The 23,494-nt window shown below is 38.8% G+C and overlaps 1 protein-coding gene across 6 annotated transcripts in view; it reads right to left on the bottom strand.

Moving 5' to 3' along the window:
• EFHC1 (EF-hand domain containing 1) overlaps positions 1-23,494 on the bottom strand; it is a 73,500-nt gene that overhangs the window by 38,947 nt on the left and 11,059 nt on the right. For 4 of the 6 annotated variants that reach the window (XM_007972258.3, XM_007972259.3, XM_073006060.1 and 1 more), the window contains 3 exons: positions 16,141-16,428; positions 1,544-1,693; positions 94-286 (listed from right to left, as the gene is read on the bottom strand). In XM_007972258.3, coding sequence (XP_007970449.2) covers positions 94-286; positions 1,544-1,693; positions 16,141-16,428 — 631 coding nt within the window. Of the gene's footprint in view, positions 1-93; positions 287-1,543; positions 1,694-16,140; positions 16,429-17,054; positions 17,172-23,494 lie in introns of all 6 variants that reach the window. The other 2 variants (XM_073006059.1, XM_073006061.1) reach the window with 2 other exon arrangements.

The following is a 23,494-nucleotide window of genomic DNA, read 5'->3' as shown; positions in this document are numbered from 1 at the left end:
CTTCCAAGTATGAATGAATTATGGATACTGATTAATTCCTTTAAGAACCTAAAAATATCCCAAGTAACAGAGAATAAACTGAATCAAACATACTTGCATTTTCCACTAAAACTTTGGGCATACGCTGGCGGTTCATTAGGAGTGGGAAAGGATCTCTTCCATCATTCCGTTCGTGGACCTCTCGAATTTCCACCGTATCATCCATAAGATAGTAATGAATGATGTAGGTCCGACATTCACCATACATGCTGTCTGTATCATCCCAGATCGCATAAAATCGAAGGACCTTTGAAGAATCCAAAGTAGTGACTCAAGAATCTTAAAAGTAGGGAGTTCAACTTGACTACTTTGGCAATTATGTATCAATGATGAAAAGATTAGCTGGAAAGACTATGAAGTAATTTCAGATGGGGTAAATTGAGAAAAAAAAAGAAATATTCATCAAAGATACTAAAACATCTGAAATTATGTACCATATGTCAGCAGCCGGAAATAAATAAATAATAGGATTATAAGTTTGTGCCAGAAAAGAAGAGCTCACTTTGATCCAAAATATTAGTCAGTGAAAGAGAAGCTAAATTAAAAGAGCAATGAAGTTATTTACATAGTGGTTTATAAATATTAATAAAGGTATATGTGAATATAGTATATATATAATTAGTATAGAAAAATTTTTTATTTATTAACCAGTCTTTTTCTGGTTCCATCAACACATATCTTCTAGCAATAATATAAACACAATTTTTTTTTTTTTTTTTTTGCTAGGCTTCTTCAAATCATGGGAATAAACACAATCTTTAAATACAAAATAATAACAGATATATGACTGATATGAATAAAATCCTTAAAAGACCATACTAGTGCTAGTTTACATTTTCTGAACTAAAAGGGGTTAAATGTCTAAAGAAAAGGAACAGCAAAGAAGCACTGAGGGTGATCTCTTCCTTTTCTCTCTCCCTTTAGTACAGAAAGGAAAGGATTTAAATCTGCTTATACACATCAGCTCACAAGGGAGAGGATTAGGAAAGTTGGAACGGAGTTGGAAAATGCTCAGAACATTCTGGACTCCAATATTAATATAACATTTAACAACGAAGCATCTGTAGTGGGGTTTCTGTGAAATTAAACATTTTAACATTAGAACCTACATATATGCATATTTTTGAAATTTCCCAATAATCGATTTATGGTTTCCCAAAGGAGTCTATGAAATTAGCTCATTTTAAGGGAAAGAAATTGTCAATTGGAAACGTAAGGTGGGAAGCAGATGTAGCTCAGGAATTGTTTTGAGATTTAAATGTTTGGTGGGATTCACAAAACAACTCCGCAACTCACAATCTTCTTTGGATCTCCATATGAAATGTAGGCATTCCTGTACCTGTAATCCTTGATGAAAGCAGAAAGACAGTACTGTGTCCGAACAGTTCAATTATAGCTGTAATGTTTCAAAATAGTTACCAATACAGCTACCCAAACCTTTTGCCAATAAGTATAGGTCACATTTGGAAATAAGTAAGCCTACTGCAGTTCCTCTGTCACTTACCTGTTTGTCAAAGGTGAGAAATTGCTTGAGTTGATCAAAGTCTGATGGGGTGACATACTTACGAAGAGGCTGTTTTCGGAGTTCAGTGTAAGGATCAAGAGCCATCTTCTCTGGTGGATTTAATTCAATTCCTTGGCTTTCTAAAAATACCTAAATAATTGAAAGTTAACAATGATCATCTTTCTTAGAGCTTTTTAGAGTAAGTTATAAACTGATGATATAAAAATAAGTGTATGGGCCAGGCACTGTGGCTCAGGCCTACAATCTCAGCACTTTGGGAGGCTGAGGTAGGAGGACTCCTGAAACGCAGGAGTTCACAACCAGCCTGAGCAACATAGTGAGACCCTGTTTCTACAAAAAAAATTAAAAGTTAGACTGGTTTGATGGCATTTGCCTGCAGTCCAGGCTACTCAGGAGGCTGAAATGAGTGTACCGCTTGAGCTCAGGAGGTCGGGGCTACAGTGAGCCATGATCATGACATTGCACTCCAGTCTGTATGACAGCAAGACCCTGCCTCAAAAAAACAAAAAAAGAAAGAAAAAGTATAATCATGATTTCTATGCTCAAGTTAAACATTAGTTTGCTGCTTGAGCACATGTAAGCTGTATTAAGTTTCCAACTGAGCCAACTCCATAATGCAGATAATAATCGGGAGTTACCTGAAGTATTTTATATTGTTATATTGCTAGGTATTTGCTAAGCTAGTTGGGATGCACAATGGCAAAATAACTGTTTTCAAATATGAATTTAAATCAATCAAATTTAGTTTGGTGCCTGTAACAGAGTAAGTCTTAGGATTGCTTACTTCCATATATCTGGAACCTAACCATGGTTTCAAACAATATGTAATTCCTATTAGATCTGAAGGCAAGCTGCACAATGGCCAAGTTAGGCTGAAATCATATTCCCAATTTTCTAATTCACTTAAAACAAATACTGTGTATGATTAAGTCCCTTCCCCTCACCAAAAAAGAAAAAAACAAAAACATACCCACTGGTTATATTAGACCAGAAAACATTTTAGCAAAATAGGAAAGACAAACCAAGTGCTCAGATTTCACCAGACATTCCTGAAAGGGAAGTGAGAAAGCAAACAACTTGGAAAACGTATTTCAGGATATCGTCCACAAAAACCTCCTCAACCTCACCAGAGAAGCCAACAATCAAATTAAGGAAATACAAAGAATCCCTGCAAGATTCTACACAAGGAGATCATCCCCAAGCCACAGAATCATCAGATTTTCAAAGGTCAAAATGAAAGAAAGAATGTTAAAAGCAGCTACCGAGAAAGGGCAGGTCACATACAAAGGGAACCCCGTCAGGCTAACACTGGACTTCTTAGCTGAAACCCTACAAGCCAGAAGAGATTGGGGGCCTATATTCAACATTCTTAAAGAAGAAAAATCTTCAACCAAGAATTTCATATCTAACCAAACTAAGTTTCTTAGCAAAGGAGAAATAAGATCCTTTTCAAATAAGCAAATGCTGAGAGAGTTCATTACCACCAGACCTGCCTTACAAGAGATCTTAAAAGGAACACTAAATATGGAAAGAAAAGGCCATTACCAGCCAATACAAAACACACTTAAGTACACAGACCAGTGATACTATAAAGCAACCACACAAACACACCAGCATAATAACCAGCTAACAACACAATGACAGGATCAAATCCACACATATCAATACTAAACTTAAATATAAATGGGCTAAAGGCCCCATTTAAAAGGCACAGAGGACAGGTATGGTGGCTTATGCCTGTAATCTCGGTACTTTGGAAGGCAGAGGTGGGTGGATCACTTGAGGTCAGGAGTTGAGGACCACCCTGGCCAACATGGTGAAACCCCATCTCTGCTAAAAAATACAAAAATTAGCCAAGCATGGTGGTACACACCTGTAATCCCAACTACTAGGGAGGCTGAGGCAGAAGAATCACTTGAACCCATGAGGCAGAGTTTGCAGTGAGCTGAGATCACGCCACTGCATGCCAGCCTGGGTGACAAAGTGAGATTCTGTCTCAAAAAAAAAAAAAAAAAAAAAAAAAAACCTAAACAAAACAAAAAACTGAAAACAAAACACAGAATAAGAAGCTGGATAAAAAAGGAAGACCCAATGGTATGCTGACTTCAAGAGACCTATCTCACACCCAAAGGCTCAAAATAAAGGGATAGAGGAAAATCTACCAAGTAGATGGAAAATAGAAAAAAGCAGGGGTTGTGGTCCTAATTTCAGACAAAATAGACTTTAAACCAACAAGGATCAAAAAAGACAAAGAAGGGCACTGTATAATGGTAAAGGATCCAACCCAACAACAAAAAAACCCTAACTATGCTAAATACATATGTACCCAACATAGGAACACACAGATTCAAGAAACAAGTTCTTAGAGATCTAAAATGAGACTTAAACTCCCACACAACAGCAGTGGGAGACTTTAACACTTCCCTGACAGTATCAAACAGATCATTGAGGCAGAAAATTAACAAAGATATTCAGGACCTAACTCAACATCGGACCAAATGAATCTGACCAACCTCTACAGAACTTTCCACCCAAAAACAACAGAGTATACATTACTCTCATCAGCACATGGCACATATTCTAAAATCGACCACATAATCAAACAGAAAACAATTCTCAGGAAATGCAAAAGAATCAAAATCATAGCAAACACACTCCCAGATGACAGCATAATAAAAACAGAAGTCAAAACTAAAAAAAAAAAAAAAACACTCAAAACCATGCAATTACATGGACATTAAACAATCTGCTCCTGAATGACTTTTGGGTAAATAATGAAATTAAGGCAGAAATCAAGAACTTCTTTGAAAGTAATGAGAACAAAGATACAACATACCAGAATCTCTGTGACACAGCTAAGGCAATATTAAGATGGAAATTTATAGTACTACATGCCCATGTCAAAAAGTTACATGTCAAATTAACAACCTAATATCACAACTGAAAAAACTACAGAAGCAAGAGCAAATCAACCTCAAAGCTAGCAGAAGACAAGGAATAACCAAAATGAGAGCTGAACTGAAGGAAATCAAGACACAAAAAACCATTCAAAAGATCAATGAATCCAAGAGTTGTTTTTTATTGAAAAGATAGGCCAGTAGCTAGACTAATGTAGAAGAGAGAAGATCTAAATAAGCACAATTAGAAACAACAAAGGGGATGTTACCACTGACCTCACAGAAACATAAGCAACCATCAGAGAATATAATGAACACCTGTATGCACACACACTAGAAAACCTAGAAGAGATGGATAAATTCCTGGACACATACACCCTCCCAAGACTGAACTAGGAAGAAACTGATTCCCTGAACAGACCAATAACAAGCTCTGAAATTTAATAAGTAATCAATAGCCTATAAATCAAAAAAGACCCAGAGCCAGATGGATTCACAGCTGAATTCTACCAGATATACAAAGAAGAGCTGGTACTATTCAATTTTTTTTTTTTTTTTTTTTTTTTGAGATGGAGTCTTGCTCTGTCACCCAGACTGGAGTGCAGTCGCACTATCTTGGCTCACTGCAAATTCTGCCTCCCAGGTTCATGCCATTCTCCTGCCTCAGCCCCCTGAGTAGCTGGGACTACAGGCACCTGCCACCACACCTGGCTAATTTTTTGTAATTTTAGTAGAGATGGGGTTTCACCATGTTAGCCAGGATGGTCTCGATCTCCTGACCTCATGCTCCACACACCTCGGCCTCCCAAAGTGCTGAGATTACAGGCGTGAGCCACCGCACCTGGCCAAAAGCTGGTACTATTCTTACAGAAAATATTCCAAAAAGTTGAGGAGGAAGGATTCCTCTCTAACTCATTCTATGAGGCCAGCATCATTCTGATACCAAAACTTGGCAGAAACACAACAGAAAAAGAAAACTTCAGGCCAATATATTTGATGAAAATCGATGCAAATATACTCAACAAAATATTTGCAAACTGAATCCAGAAGCACATCAAAAAGGTAATCCACCACAATCAAGTAGGCTTCATTCCCAGGATTCAAAGTTGGTTCAACATACACAAATCAATAAATGTGATTCATCACATAAACAAAACTAGAGACAAAAACCACATGATTATCTCAATTGCTATAGAAAAGACTTTGGATAAAATTCAGTATCCCTTAATGAGAAAAACTCTCAATAAACTAAGTAGGAGAGGTTCCAAGATGGCCGAATAGGAACAGCTCCAGTGTGAAGCTCCCAGTGTGAGTGACGCAGAAGACTGGTGATTTCTGCATTTCCAAGTGAGGTACCAGGTTCGTCTCACTGGGGCTTGTCAGACAGTGGGTGCAGCCCACGAAGCAGGGCAGGGCATCACCTCACCTGGGAAGTGCAAGGGGTCGGGGAATTCCCTTTCCCAGCAAAGGGAAGCTGTGATAGATGCTATCTGGAAAATCAGACACTCCCACCCTAATACTGTGCTTTTCCAATGGCCTTAGCAAATGGCACACCAGGAGATTATATCCCGCGCCTGGCTCGGAGGGTCCCACGTCCACTGAGCCTCTCTCACTGTTAGCAAAGCAGTCTGAGATCAAACTGCAAGGTGGCAGTGAGGCTAGGGGAGGGGCGTCCACCATTGCTGAGGCTTGAGTAGGTAAACAAAGCAGCCGGGAAGCTCGAACTGGGTGGAACCTACTGCAGCTCAAGGAGGCCTGCCTGCCTCTGACTCCACCTCTGGGGGCAGGGCATAGCTGAACAAAAGACAGCAGAAACTTCTGCAGACTTAAACATTTCTGTCTGACAGCTTTGAAGAGAGTAGTGGTTCTCCCAGCATGGAGTTTGAGATCTGAGAACGGACAGACTGCCTCCTCAAGTGGGTCCCTGACCCCCGAGTAGCCTAATTGGGAGACATCTCCCAGTAGGGGCCAACTGACACCCATACAGCTGGGTGCCCCTCTGAGACAAAGCTTCCAGAGGAAGGATCAGGCAGCAATATCTGCCATTCTGCAATATTTGCTGTTCTGCAGCCTCCGCTGCTGATATGCAGGAAAACAGGGTCTGGAGTGGACCTTCAGCAAACTCCAACAGACCTGCAGCTGAGGGTCCTGACTGTTAGAAGGAAAACTAACAAACAGAAAGGACATCAACACCAAAACCCCATCTGTACATCACCATCATCAAAGACCAAAGGTAGATAAAACCACAAAGATGGGGAGAAACCAGAGCAGAAAAGCTGAACATTCTAAAAATCAGAGCGCCTCTTTTCCTCCAAAGGAATGCAGCTCCTCGCCAGCAACAGAACAAAACTGGACAGGGAATGACTTTGACAAGTTGAGAGAAGAAGGCTTCAGACCATCAGTAATAACAAACTTCTCTGAGCTAAAGGAAGATGTTCGAACCCATTGCAAAGAAGCTAAAGACCTTGAAAAAAGATTAGATGAATGGCTAACTAGAATAAACAGTGTAGAGAAGTCCTTAAATGACCTGATAGAGCTGAAAACCATGGCACAAGAACTATGTGATGCATGCACAAGCTTCAGTAGCCGATTTGAGCAAGTGGAAGAAAGGGTATCAGTGACTGAAGATCAAATGAATGAAATGAAGCGAGAAGAGAAGTTTAGAGAAAAAATGAGTAAAAAGAAACAAACCCTCCAAGAAATATGGAATTAGGTGAAAAGACCAAATCTACGTCTGATTGGTGTACCTGAAAGTGACAGGGAGGATGGAACCAAGTTGGAAAACAGTCCTCAGGATATTATCCAGGAGAACTTCCCCAACCTAGTGAGGCAGGCCAACATTCAAACTCAGGAAATACAAAGAACGCCATAAAGATACTCCTTGAGGAGAGCAACTCCAAGACACATAATTGTCAGATTCACCAAAGTTGAAATGAAGGAAAAAACGTTAATGGAAGCCACAGAGAAAGGTCGGGTTACCCACAAAGGGAAGCCCATCAGACCAACAGCGGATTTCTCAGCAGAAACTCTACAAGCCAGAAGAGACTGGGGGCCAATATTCAAGATTCTTAAAGAAAAGAATTTTCAACCCAGAATTTCATATCCAGCCAAACTAAGCTTCATAAGTGAGGGAGAAATAAAATCCTTTACATGCAAACAAATAGTGAGAGATTTTGTCACCACCAGGCCTGCCCTACAAGAGTTCCTGAAGGAAGCACTAAACGTGGAAAGGAAAAACCAGTACCAGCTACTGCAAAACCATGCCAAATTGTAAAAACCCTCAATGCTAGGAAGAAACTGCATCAACCAGTGAGCAAAATAACCAGCTAACATCATAATGACAGGATCAAATTCGCACATAATGATATTAACCTTAAATGTAAATGGGCTAAATGCTCCAATTAAAAGACACAGACTGGCAAATTGGATAAAGACTCAAGACCCATCAGTGTGTTGTATTCAGGACACCCATCTCATGTGCAGAGACACACACAGGCTCAAAATAAAGGGATGGAGGAAGATCTACCAAGCAAATGGAAAACAAAAAAAAAGCAGGGGTTGCAATCCTAGTCTCTGATAAAACAGACTTTAAACCATCAAAGACCGAAAGAGAGAAAGAAGGCCATTACATAATGGTAAAGGGATCAATTCAACAAAAAGAGCTAACCATCCTAAATACATATGCACCCAATACAGGAGAACCCAGATTCGTAAAGCAAATCTTTAGAGACCTACAAAGAAACTTAGACTCCCACACAATAATAATGGAAAACTTTAACACCCCACTGTCAATATTAGACAGATCAATGAGACAGAAAGTTAACAAGGATATCCAGGAATTGAACTCAGCTCTGCACCAAGTGGATTCAATGCCATCCCCATGAAGCTACCAATGACTTTCTTCACAGAATTGGAAAAAACTACTTTAAAGTTCATATGGAACCAAAAAAAAGACCGCATTGCCAAGACAATCCTAAGCCAAAAGAACAAAGCTGGAGGCATCATGCTACCTGACTTCAAACTATACAACAAGGCTATAGTAACCAAAACAGCATGGTACTGGTACCAAAACAGACCAATGGAACAGAACAGAGCCCTCAGAAATAACACCACACATCTACAACCATCTGATCTTTGACAAACCTGACAAAAACAAGAAATGGGGAAATGATTCCCTATTTAATAAATGGTGCTGGGAAAACTGGCTAGCCATATGTAGAAAGCTGAAACTAGATCCCTTCCTTACACCTTATACAAAAATTAGTTCAAGATGGATTAAAGACTTAAATGTTAGACCTAAAAATCTTAAAAACCCTAGAAGAAAACCTAGGCAATACCATTCAGGACATAGATATGGGTAAGGACTTCATGACTAAAACACCAAAAGCAATGGCAATAAAAGCCAAAATTGACAAACGGGATCTAATTAAACTAAAGAGCTTCTGCACAGCAAAAGACACTACCATCAGAGTGAACAGGTAACTTACAGAATGGGAGAAAATTTTTGCACTCTACTCATCTGACAAAAGGCAAATATCCAGAATCTACAAAGAACTTAAACAAATTTATAAGAAAAAAATCAAACAACCACATCAAAAAGTGGGCAAAGGATATGAACAGACACTTCTCAAAAGAAGACATTTATGCAGCCAACAGACACATGAAAACTATTCCAATCAATAGAAAAAGAAGGAATCCTCCCTAACTCATTTTATGAGGCCAACATCATCCTGATACCAAAGCCTGGAAGAGACACAACAAATAAAGTGAATTTTAGACCAATATCCCCTGATGAACATTGATGCAAAAATCCTCAATAAAATACTGGCAAACCGAATCCAGCAGCACATCAAAAAGCTTATCCACCATGATCAAATGGGCTTCATTCCTGGGATGCAAGGCTGGTTCAACATATGCAAATCAATCAACATAATACAGAATATAAACAGAACCAAAGACAAAAACTACATGATTATCTCAATAGATGCAGAAAAGGCCTTTGACAAAATTCAACAGTCCTTCATGCTAAAAACGCTCAATAAATTCAGTATTGATGGAACGTATCTCAAAATAATAAGAGCTATTTATGACAAACCCACAGCCAATATCATACTGAATGGGCAAAAACTGGAAGCATTCCCTTTGAAAACTGGCACAAGACAGGGATGCCCTCTCTCACCACTCCTATTCAACATAGTGTTGGAAGTTCTGGCTAGGGCAATCAGGCAAGAGAAAGAAATCAAGGGGATTCAGTTAGGAAAAGAAGAAGTCAAATTGTCCCTGTTTGCAGATGACATGATTATATATTTAGAAAACCCCATCATCTCAGCCCAAAATCTCCTTAAGCTGATAAGCAACTTCAGCAAGGTCTCAGGATACAAAATCAATGTGCAAAAATCACAAGCATTCTTATACACCAGTAACAAAGAAACAGAGAGCCAAATTATGAATGAACTTCCATTCACAATTGCTTCAAAGAGAATAAAATACCTAGGAATCCAACTTACAAGGGATGTAAAGGACCTCTTAAGGAGAACTACAAACCACTGCTCAGTGACATAAAAGAGGACACAAACAAATGGAAGAACATACCATGCTTATAGATAGGAAGAATCAATATCGTGAAAATGGCCATACTGCCCAAGGTAATCTATAGATTCAATGCCACCCCTATTAAGCTACCAATGACTTTCTTCACAGAATTGGAAACAACTGCTTTAAAGTTCATATGGAACCAAAAAAGACTCCGCCTTACCAAGACCATCCTAAGTCAAAAGAACAAAGCTGGAGGCATCACGCTACCTGACTTCAAACTGTACTACAAGGCTATAGTAACAAAAACAGCATGGTACTGGTACCAAAACAGAGATATAGACCAATGGAACAGAACAGAGCCCTCAGAAATAACACCACACATCTACAGCCATCTGATCTTTGACAAACCTGAGAAAAACAAGAAATGGGGAAAGGATTCCCTATTTAATAAATGGTGCTGGGAAAATTGGCTAGCCATAAGTAGAAAGCTGAAACTGGATCCTTTGCTTACTCCTTATACGAAAATTAATTCAATATGGATTAGAGACTTAAATGTTAGACCTAAAACCATAAAAACCCTAGAAGAAAACCTAGGTAATACCATTCAGGACATAGGCATGGGCAAGGACTTCAATATCTAAAACACCAAAAGCAATGGCAACAAAAGCCAAAATTGACAAATGGGATCTAATGAAACTAAAGAGCTTCTGCACAGCAAAAGAAACTACCATGATAGTGAACAGGCAACCTACAGAATGGGAGAAAATTTTTGCACTCTACTCATCTGACAAAGGGCTAATATCCAGAACCTACAAAGAACTCAAACAAATTTACAAGAAAAAAACAAACAACCCCATCAAAAAGTGGGCAAAGGATATGAATAGACATTTCTCCAAAGAAGACATTCATACAGTCAACAGGCACATGAAAAAATGTTCATCATCACTGGCCATCAGAGAAATGCAAATCAAAACCACAATGAGATACCATCTCACACCAATTAGAATGACAATCATTAAAAAGTCAGGAAACAACAGGTGCTGGAGAGGATGTGGAGAAACAGGAACACTTTTACACTGTTGGTGGGATTGTAAACTGGTTCAACCACTGTGGAAAACACTATGGCGATTCCTCAGGGATCTAGAACTAGAAATACCATATGACCCAGCCATCCCATTACTGGGTATATACCCAAAGGATTATAAATCATGCTGCTATAAAGACACATGCACACGTATGTTTATTGCAGCACTATTCACAATAGCAAAGACTTGGAATCAACCCAAATGTCCATCAGTGACAGAATGGATTAAGAAAATGTGGCACATATACACCATGGAATACTATGCAGCCATAAAAAAGGATGAGTTTGTGTCCTTTATAGGGACATGGAGGCAGGTGGAAACCATCATTCTCAGCAAACTATCGCAAGAACAGAAAACCAAACACTGCATGTTCTCACTCATAGGTGGGAATTGAACAATGAAATCACTCGGACTCTGGAAGGGGAACATCACACACCGGGGCCTATTATGGGGAGGGGGGTGGGGGGGAGGGGGGAGGGATGACATTGGGAGTTATACCTGATGTAAATGACGAGTTGATGGGTGCTGACGAGTTGATGGGTGCAGCACACCAACATGGCACAAGTATACATATGTAACAAACCTGCACGTTGTGCACATGTACCCTAGAACTTAAAGTATAATAAAAAAAAAAAAGAAAGAAAAAATGCTTATCATCACTGGTCATCAGAGAAATGCAAAACGCAAATCAAAACCATAATGAGATACCATCTCATACCCGTTAGAATGGTGATCATTAAAAAGTCAGGTAACAACAGGTGCTGGAGAGGATGTGGAGAAATAGGAATGCTTTTATACTGTTGGTGAGACTCTAAACTAATTCAACCATTGTGGAAGACAGTGTGGTGATTCCTCAAGGATCTAGAACTAGAAATACCATTTGACCCAGCCATCCCATTACTGGGCATATACCCAAAAGATTATAAATCATGCTGCTATAAAGTCACATGCACACGTATGCTTATTGCGGCACTATTCACAATAGCAAAGACTTGGAATCAACCCAAATGTCCATCAGTGACAGACTGGATTAAGAAAATGTGGCACATATACACCATGGAATACTATGCAGCCATAAAAAAGGATGAGTTCATGTCCTTTGAAGGGACATGGATGAAGCTGGAAACCATCATTCTCAAACTATCGCAAGGACAGAAAACCAAACGCTGCATGTTCTCACTCATAGGTGGGAATTGAACAATGAGAACACTTGGACACAGGGTTGGGAACATCACACACCGGTGCCTGTCGTGGGGTGAGGAGGAGTGGGGAGGGAGAGTGTTAGGAGATATTCCTAATGTAAATGACAAGTTAACGGGTACAGCACACCAACATAGCACATGTATACATATGTAACAAACCTGCACGTTGTGCACATGTACCCTAGAACTTAAAGTATAATAATAAATAAATAAATAAATAGGTATTAAAGGAACACACCTCAAAATAAAAAGAGCCATCTATGAAAAACTCATAGCCAACATTATATTGAACAGGGAAAAGCTGGAAGCATTCCTGTTGAAAACTGACGCAAGAAAAGGATGCCCTCTCTCACAACTTCTATCCAACATAGTATTGGAAGTCTTGACCAGAACAATCAGGCAAGAGAAAGAAATGAAGGACATCCAGGTAGGAAGAGAGAAAGTCAAACTATCCCTGTTTGGCGACAACATGATTCTATATCTAGAAAACTCCATAGCCTCATCCCAAAAACTCCTTAAGGTAATAAACAATTTCAGCAAAATTTTAGGATACAAAATCAACATACAAAAATCACTAGTATTCCTATATACCAACAACAGCCAAGCTGAGAGCAAAATCAGGAACACAATCCCATTTACAACTGTCACAAAAAGAATAAAATACCTAGGAATACAGCTAACCACGGAGGTGAAAGATCTCTACAATGAGAATTACAAAACACTGCTTAAGGAAATCAGATGACATGAGCAAATGAAAACACATTACATGCTCATGGATACGAAGAATCAATATCTTTAAAGTCACCATACTGCCCAAAGCAATGTACAGACTCAATGCTATTCCTTTCAAATTGCCAATGACACTCTTCACAGAACTAGAAAAAAATACTTCAAAATGCAGTGGTATCCAAAAAGAGCCCGAATAGTCAAGGCAATTCTAAGCAAAAGAACAAATCTGGAGGCATCACGTTACCTGCCTTCAAACTACACTACAGGGCTACAGTAACCAAAACAGTATGGTACTGGTACAAAAACAGACACACAGACCAATAGAACAGAACAGGGAGCTCAGAAATAAGGCTGCACACCTATAATTACCTGATCTTCAACAAAGTTGACAAAAACAAGCAATGGGGAAAGGTGCTGGGATAACCTGCTAGCCATATGCAGAAGATTGAAACCGGACTCCTTTCTTACGCCAGATATAAAAATCAACTCAAGATAGATTAAAGACTTAAATGTAAAACCCAAGACTATAAACACCCTGGAAGACAACTAAGGCAACACCATTCTAAATATAGGAATGGGCAAAGATTTCATAACCAAAAGCAATCACAACAAAAGCAAAAATTGACAAATGGCATCTAATTAAATGTAAGAGTTTCTGCAAAGCAAAAGAAAGCATCAACAGAGTAAAAGGACAGTCTAAAGAATGGTAAATAAATATTTGCAAACTATGCATCTGACAAAGGTCCAATATGCACCATCTATAAGAAACTTTAATTTACAAGAAAAAAAGCAAAGAACCCCATTAAAAAGTAGGCAAAGGACATAAACAGACACTTCTCAAAAGAAGACATACACACGGCCAATAAACATATGAAAAAAAAAGCTCAGCATCACTGATCATTAGAGAAATGCAAATCAAAACCACAATGAAATACCATCTCACACCAGTCAGAATGGTTATTATTAAAAAGTCGAAAAATAACAGGTGCTGTCAAGGTCATGGTGAAAAAGAAATGTTTATACACTGTTGATGAGAGTATAAATTAGTTCAACCATTGTAGAAAGCAGTGTGGTGATTCCTAAAAGACCTGAAAACAGAACTACTATTTGACCTAGGAATCTCATTATTGAGTATATACCCAAAGGAACATAAATCATTCTGCCATAAAGACATATCCACAAGTATGTTCATTGCAGCACTATTCACAATAGCAAAGACATGGAATCAACCTGAATGCCCATCAGTGGTAAACTGGAAAAAGAAAATGTGATACATATACACACACATATACATACACATATACATATACATATACACATACACATACATATACATGAACGTGCCACGTTTTTTGCATTTTTGTTTTTCGTTGGTGGTTTTGCTGTTTAAAGGGTCCCAATGCCTAGCACTGAAGTGCTATTTAGTGTTTCTAAGCACAAGAAGGCTGTAACACACCTCATATCTAAGCTTTGTTCAGACATGAGTTATAGTGCTGTTGGGTGTGAGTTTAATGTTAATGAATCAACCGTATATATTAAATAAGGTGTTTTTAAACAGAAACACATATAAATCAAACTTACGTATTGATCAGTTGACAAAAATGTGGCCAGAGATTGGTGGGAACCCAACCCTGTATTTCCTCTAAGACCAGTGGTTCAGTATTCACTAATTCAGTGTTTGTGGTGACTTTATAGTCATAATTACTGTGAATAATGAGAACTGACTATAAATAGAATAGATCAACTGTTCAGTGATTAATTTGCAAATGTTCAAATTGCCCATAAAAACACAACTGTAAAAATAATTGTTATGAAAACACAACAGTAAAAATAATTGTTAATACCTTTATGTTTAGATAACATTTTATAATTTCTCACTGTTGGTACAATTGTGAAACTGCCTATGATATATAAGACCTCAGACACCTAAAAAACAAAGAGATAAAAATATGTTGGAACAGGAGAATATCTCAAAGACGGTCTAGCACCTCTACTTTTGAAGCTATTTGTCTCTAATGCTTTGGAATGGCACTGATGCCATGGCTCCTTTCTTTACTTCCTTCAGGCCTCTATTCATGTGTAATCTTATCACTGAGGCATTCTCTGATCCGCCTTTATAAAGAGCCCCTCAACTTCCATTCCCTTTACTCAGCTTTACTTTTCTCCATTGCTCTTATCATCATCTGACATATAATCAATCTATTTATTTGCTATTGTTTATCTCCTCCAACAAGATTGGAACCTCTATAGAGGCAAGTCCTTACATCTGGCACCTAGAACACTGCCTGGAACAAAGCAGGCATGCAAATAAATATTTGTTAAATAAACTAAATGAAAATAATAACGGATTCATAGAAGCTCACTGCATGTAAAAATTAGTCAAATATGGCACTAGGTATCCTGGAATAAGGACATAAAATACTTCAGAAACTATATCTTTGCTGCTAGAAATATTTTTTTAACTAAGACAATTGGAATTGACTTCCTAATTCCTACACTTTGTAGTAAAGAAAGGCCATCTACAGCCTCTATGCATGTAACTTTAAGAAGGGTTTCCTTTGTACTAAAAAATCCAAACTTATGAAATAAAGAAAGTAGAGGACTTTTTACATATAGAAGAGTTTTTTTCATTTAAAAGTGGTTTTATTTCAGAAATTCTTTAGATGGTAAGCTTTCCTAGAATATAGCGAGTATCATTTACCAAAAATATATGAGTTACACAAAAAGTTTTAGGCTCATATCGGCTAATAGAAGTAGTGCTATTTTTGTAAGCTCACACTTAAGATAAAACGTTTAATCCCTCTTCTATACTTCCATCCCAGCAGGGGTGTTATTCCCCTACTCTCTATTTGAACTGCCATTTTAACCTGGTTTCTTACCAAACGATTCATCTATGATGAGAGTTTGATTTTGAGTGAATAAGTATCAATATCATTCTGAAAAAATTATGTTACTACTAGTGTTGGCACATATCAGCACATACACACATGCAAATATCTACCCAACCATAATAATTCATGCAGGACAGATTACCAATGTCCTCCCCTTACCCTAATAAATGAAATGTATCCTTCTATAAATTACAATGATGCCTCAGACCCCACAACTGTCAAAAATATATGCTATACCTGTGTGAATCGGTCACAGTCAACAACGCGGAAAGTTTTGCCATAAATTGTGATGTTTATTCCTCGATTTAGGTCTTTCCAATGGTAATGGTCACCCCGGTCATTCTTGGCTAGCCGCTGGCGTTTTATTAACTTGCCTTGAGGGATTCCAGAATTTTCTACAACAGGCTCTATGACAGACATGCTGTCATCTTCTAGATAATAGTAAATGTTCACTTGACGGATCCTATACTGTTCCTCAGTTGACATAGGAACATCTTCTTGGAAATAGGCATCGAATTTCAGTACCTGTAACATGCAAGGAAAGGAGAAATGGTGTACTATTAGCTTGTCATAGTCATCTGAAAAATATCAAGTACCCTCCTGAAAACAGAACCACACAGGGAGATTTTAACACTCATCACTCCTATCCTATAAATCTTGATACTCTAAAACTACAGACACTGAAAACTATAGTCCATGGGACAAATCTAACCTGCCACCTGTTTTTTTTATGACCTGCAAGCTAAGAATGGGTTTTACATATTTAAATGGTTTAAAAATTTTTAAAAAATTTCATAACACATGGAAATTATACAAATTTAAATTCTCAATCCACAAATAACTATGTAAATAATTTATGCCTTTTTGTTAACAGCTGCTCTCCCATTACAAGGGAAGAGTTGAACAGTTGTGACAGAAATACACAGACTAAATTGTGTCCCCCTCATCCCCAAAATTCATATGTTGAACCCCTAACCCTCAATGTGACTATATTTGGAGACAGGATCCTTAGAAGGTTATTAAGGTTAAACGAGATCTTAAGGATAGGGGTATGCCACCTTTAAGTCTAATCCCATAGAACTGGTGGCCTTAGAAGAGAAGGAGAAAAGAAAGAGAGTTACTTCCCTCCCCCAACTCCCACATGTACACACCAAGGTAAGGCCACATGAAGACATAGCAAGAAGACTGCTGTATGCAAGCCAGGAAGAGAGCCCTCACCAGAATTCAAACCAGCTGGCACCTTGATCTTGGACCTCCAACTTCCAGAACTGTCAGAAAATAAATTCTATTATTTAAGCCACTCAATCTGTAGTATTTTGTTGTGGCAGACTATGCAGACTAAAACTACTGCAATGGCCAAAATATATGCTATCTGCCCCTTTACAGAAAAAGTTTGCTGACATCTGCCTTAAATACTCACAATGTGTATAAACAGTTATTGCATACGTTCCTTGGTGAGAATATATCTCAAATACATCTTAACTCTACTGGCTTCACCTCCATGTCAAAAGTCCCTCCCAGAACTTCTGGGAAGAGTAAAAAGTCTTGGAAAAGATTGTGATTTTTGGTTTCAAACTGAAAATGAGGGTTAATTGCACTTCTTTAGAAGTGTAGTCCTTTGTAAATGTATATTAATTGCATTCATTATTATAGATTTATATGAATGACTTTCATATCATCAATCCACTATAGAATCTTTGCAGGGTGTGTACATACCCTCATCATCAATCCACTACAGAATCTCTAAAAGGTGTGTGTAAATACCCTCATTGTGCTCAGGAACACATATATTACATCAAGCAAACCCTTGGTCCTCTGGGGAGCATCATCATCAATGTGAAGTCAAAATGGTATCAATATATAGATTATACATTTAAAAAACATAAAACATGCCAGGCGCGGTGGTTCACGCCTATAATCCCAGCACTCTGGGAGGCTGAGGCAGGCAGATCACCTGAGTTAAAGAGTTCGAGACCAGCCTGGTCAACATGATGAAACCCCGTCTGCACTAAAAACACAAAAATTAGCCAGGCATGGTTGTGGGCGCCTGTAATTCCAGCTACTCAGGAGGCTATGGTAGGAGAATCACTTGAACCCAGGAGGTGGAGGTTGCAGTGAGCTGAGTTAGCGCCACCACACTCCAGCATGGGTGACAGAGTGAGACTCCATCTCAAAAAAATAAAAAATAAAAACATAAAACAATATTATAAAAAGCATATATTGACATGCTTTGGGATTTTTAAATTTCTGTTATTTTGTCTCTGTTTTTAATGTGTCTTTTCAAGGAGAGAAAGTATTAGAATGGGATTCTAAGCAGGCAAGATAGTCTACCCAAGCCTCTACTAGAATAGGAGGAACAAATCAAGAAGATCCTAAATGAAACACAAATATGAATTGATAAATGGAAAGATGAAATAATTCTATACATGGGCACTGCTACTAAAAAAAAAAAAAAAAGGTAGAATAACTACTGTGGAAAAACAAGATAAAAACCAAAAGAGAACTGGCAATTGCATAGAAGAAATATGAATACAATGAAGGCCTTAAAACTCATAATAAAAAGATAAAATGGATAAGTGCAGTGGAATGTTTGAAGGAGAAAAATAACACGGTAAAAACAAAGGACAGATAATGTTGAAGTAATATTTTAGATCAACTGCAAAGAACTGAAAGTGGGGACATGATCATAGTAATTCATATATAAAATGGCCTGTATCTGAGCCATATATTTATAAATACATAAAATGTTTAAGCTGAACCGTTCAGCTAGTCGAACCCCACTTATTTTATATAAGGAGGAAACTGAGACCCAGGGTAGTAAGGTGGCTTGCCTGAGGCCATGTAAGGGGTTAGGGCCAGAGCTGGAACTAAAATTCAGACTATTAACTCACAACCCAATATTCTCTCCACATATCTTGCTACTTCTCAGATAACAGATGCTATAGTGGTTCCAAGAAGGAATCCGTGTGAGCTAAAGTAGTCAGAGAAAGCTTAACTAGGAGGAAACAGGAGACGTATTAGACTTGAAGAGTGGGAAGATTTTAGATCAGCAGAGGATACAAGGGGGGTTTGTAAGCAGTGGCAATAACAGAAGCAGAGGAAGGAAACCCAGCAGCAGTATGCAGGCTATGATGGAGGAGGAAGTACTAGGTATGGCAATCAGATTGAAAGCCCCTTGAATAGTCTAGGTCTGCAGTAATTAATTAGCAGCAATGGAAAAGCAGAAGTCTGACTGGATTGATAGTAAGGAAGTGGGAAGATGGAAGCAGATGAGGTATTAAGGAAAACCCAGTGCTGGCGATATAGTGGTGATCCCATAGAAATGTAAACATAGGAAGATAATTTGGGTATGGCAGATGGTGAGTTTGATTTTAGACTTACTGAATTTAAATGACAGCACAAGTTGTATACTGCAGGGGGTAATTTATACTGCAGGACTGGGTTTAGGGGAAGAAGTAAATATTACAGAACATTCAAGGATAATACAAACATTTTTGGCCAAGCAACTGAAAGAACAGAATTACTATCAAATTGATGTGAAGAAGACTGCTGCAGAACAGATTTTGGGGGTAAGAAGACAAAATTGGGAGTGCAGTTTTAGATATGCTTAATTTGAGATATTTATTAGACATTCAAGAGGAGATGTCAAATAGGCATTTATGTATACATATGTTTAGAGAACAACTTATCATCATAAAGAGGACATTTCAAGCCATGAACCTGGGCAACTCACCAAAGGAGTAAGAAGAGAATCACAGAGAAGACAACCAAAGATCGAGTCTGTGGCCATAGCCATGTTGTCAAACCGTCTGTTTTCTAAGACTGGTGGGCATGAAAATGCCTATGGCCACAGGAAGTTGGCCTCAGAATGGGAGGCAAGGAGATATATAGATATATCTCCTTGATATCTATATCTATATCTCCTTGATATCTATATCTCCTTGATATATATATATATACACACACACATATCTCCTTGAGAGAGAGATATATATATCTCCTTGATATATATGTGTGTGTGTGTGTGTGTGTGTGTGTGTAAGGTCTCAGGTAAAGAATACGCTAACCAAAAAGAATTACTTAATTGATTGTTAATTTTTAAAAGGCATTTATCTATTTATTAAGAACAGAATTAAGAGTTCTATGCTCCTCCCACAAAGAATGACTTGGGGAGAAGAGTTAACAAAGAAAAGGTCTTTGGAAAGTTTCCCTGGAATCATGGCAGATGGAAGGAAGGACTAGATTGCAGCTCCCACTCAGACAGGCAGAGCAGCGTGTGAAGGCTCACACGGTGAACTTTTGCTACAGGATGATTGCAGGAGTAAATTAGGAAAGCGGAGAGAATCCACAGACCCTCTGAAGGAAGCAGATTGCTCCTGCAGGACCCAGGAGACCCCCCAAATACTGTGAGTGCCCAAACCATGGAAGTGGGAAAGGGAGATCAACTGCCCCCAAACACACACCCCCACTGAGGAACCTGAAGGTCTAGATTACAGAAGATTCTGACCTTACCTGGAGCTGGGTCAATTCAGAGAGCCGGGTGAAATACAGGGGTAGAGGAAGCAGCAGGAAAAGTCTTGTGGTCTCGCTGGGGTCCCCTACCAAGCCATTTCTGCCTTGCTTCACAGGGGTACTTGGGGAGGGCAGCCAGAGGCACTGGGAAAAGGCCACAGGAAGAAGGGAACCTCCAGCTGAACTCTGTAACAATTTGAACCAATCAAGAAGTCTCCTGGCCAGAACTCGGGAGAGGGTGTGAATCCAATGTGTAGATTCCACAGGTTGGGGAAAAAGGAAAGCCCCACTTGCTTTCAAAGCCGGGAGGCAAGTAGCCTGGGGCAAGTTCTCGGCCCTGCTCACCCACTGCCTGGAAACAGACTTGGTGTTGTTGGAGAGGGGCGGGACAGTGGGAGTGAGACTGGACCTTTGGATTGCATGGGGGCTGGGTGAGGTCTGTGACTGCTGGCTTTCGCCCCCTTCCCTGACAACCTGAAGTACACAGTAGAGGCAGCAATAATCTTCCTAGGAACACAACTCCATTGACCTCAGACCCTCACCACCAGCCCCCACAACAGCTGCAGCAAGACCTGCCCAAGGAGAGTCTGAGCTCAAACACATCTTGCCCTGCCCCAACTTAATGGTCCTTCCCTACCCACCCTGGTAACTGAAGACAAAGGGCATACACTCTTGGGAGTTCTAGGGGCCCACCCACTGCCTGTTCCCCCACATACTACCACAGCTAATGCTATCTTGAAAACACCACCTCCTGGCAGGAGACCAACCAAAACAAAAATAGTACGTTAAACAACCAAGGCTAAGGACCCTCACAGAGTCCGCTTCACCCCGCTGCCACCTCCACTGGAGCAGGTGCTGGTATCCATGGCTGAGAGATTCACAGATGGCTCACAGCACAGGACTCTGCAGACAACCCCCAGTACCAACCTGGAGCCTGGCAGACTTGCTGGATGGCTAGATCCAGAAGAGAGATAATAATCACTACAGCTCGGCTCCCAGAAAGCCACATCCCCATAAGAAAAGGGAGAGAGTGCTACATCAAGGGAACACCCCATGGAACAAAAGAAGCTGAACAACAGCCTTGAGCCCTAGACCTTCCCTCTGACAGAGTCTACCCAAATGAGAAGAAACCAGAAAACCAACTCTGGTAATATGACAAAATAAGGTTCTTTAATGCTTCCCAAAAATCACACTAGCTCATCAGCAATAGATTGAAACCAAGAAGAAATCCCTAATTTACCTAATAATTTAGAAGGTTAGTTATTAAGCTAATCAGGGAGGCACCAGAGAAAGGCAAAGCCCAATTTAAGGAAATCAAAAAGATGATACAAGAAGTGAAGGGAAAATTTTTCAATGAAATGGCATAAATAAAAAACAATCAAAACTTCAGGAAAAAACAATGGATGTGCTTATAGAAATGCAAACTGCTCTGGAAAGTCTCAGCAATAGAATCAAACAAGCAGAAGGAAGAACTTCAGAGCTCAAAGACAAGGTTTTCTAATTAACCCAATCCAACAAAAACAAAGAAAAAAGGATAAGAAAATATGAACAAAGCCTCTAAAAAGTTTGGGATTACGCTAAATAACCAAACCTAAAAATAATCAGCATTCCTGAAGAAGAAAAATCTAAAAGTTTGGAAAACATATTTGGGGGAATAATCAAGGAAAATGTCCCCAGCCTTGCTAGAGACATAGACAACCAAATACAAGAAGCTCAGAGAATACCTGGGAAATTCACTACAAAACGATCATCACCTAGGCACACTTTCCTCAGGTTATTTAAAGTTAAGATGAAGGAAAGAATCTTAAGAGCTGTGAAGCAAATGCACCAGGTAACCTATAAAGGAAAACCTATCAGATTAACAGCAGTTTCTCAGCAAAAACCCTACAAGCTAGAAGGGATTGGGGCCCTATCTTCAGCCTCTTAAAAGAAAAGAATTATCACCAAGAATTTTGTATTCAGTGAAACTAAGCTTCATAAATGAAGGAAAGATACAGTCTTTTTCAGAAAAACAAATTCTGAGAGAATTTGCCACTACCAAGCTACCACTACAAGAACTGCTAAAAAGAGCTCTAAATCTTGAAACAAATCAAAACACATCAAAACAGAACCTCTGTAAAGCATAAATCTCACAGGACCTATAAAACAAAAATACAATTAAAAACAAAAACCAAAAAATCCAGGTATACAGGCAACAAATACTACGATGAATGGAATGATATCTCACATCTCAATACTAATGTTGAATGTAAACAGCCTAAATGCTCCACTTAAAAGATACAGAACCGCAGAATGGATAAGAATTCACCAACCATCTGCTGCCTTCAAGAGACTCACCTAATACATAAGGACTCATACAAACTTAAGGTAAAGGGGTGGATAAAGAAACTCCATGCAAATGGACACCAAAAGCGAGCAGGAATAGCTATTCTTATATCAGACAAAACAAACTTTAAAGCAACAGCAATTAAAAAAGACAAAGAGGGACATTAAATAATAAAAGGCCTGTCCAATAGGAAAACATCATAATCCTAAATATATATGCACCTAACACTGGAGCACCCGACTGAAAAAACAATTACTAATGGACCTAAGAAATGAGATAGACAGCAACACAATAATGAGGAGGGGGGGACTTCAATACTGCACTGACAGCACTAGACAGGCCATCAAGACAGAAAGTCAACAAAGAAACAATGGATTTAAACTATACCCTGGAACAAATGGACTTAATGTATTTACAGAACATTCTACCCAACAACCACAGAATATACATTCTATTCAACAGCACATGGAACTTTCTCCAAGATATACCATATGATATGCCACGAAATTAGCCTTAATAAATTTAAGAAAATTGAAATTATATCAAGCAGTCTTTCAGACCACAGTGGAATAAAATTGGAAGTCAATTCCAGAAGGAACCTTCAAAACCATCCAAATACATGGAAATTAAATAACCTGCTCCTAAATGAGTTTTGGGTAAAAAAAAAATCAAGATGGAAATTAAACAATTATTCGAACTGAATGACAATAATGATACAATCTATCAAAACCTCTGGGATACAGCAAAAGCAGT

This window comes from Chlorocebus sabaeus, chromosome 17, assembly GCF_047675955.1.
Source record: "Chlorocebus sabaeus isolate Y175 chromosome 17, mChlSab1.0.hap1, whole genome shotgun sequence".
Classification (NCBI taxonomy): Eukaryota; Metazoa; Chordata; class Mammalia; order Primates; family Cercopithecidae; genus Chlorocebus; species Chlorocebus sabaeus.
This window is presented reverse-complemented; position numbering and strand designations above follow the sequence as displayed.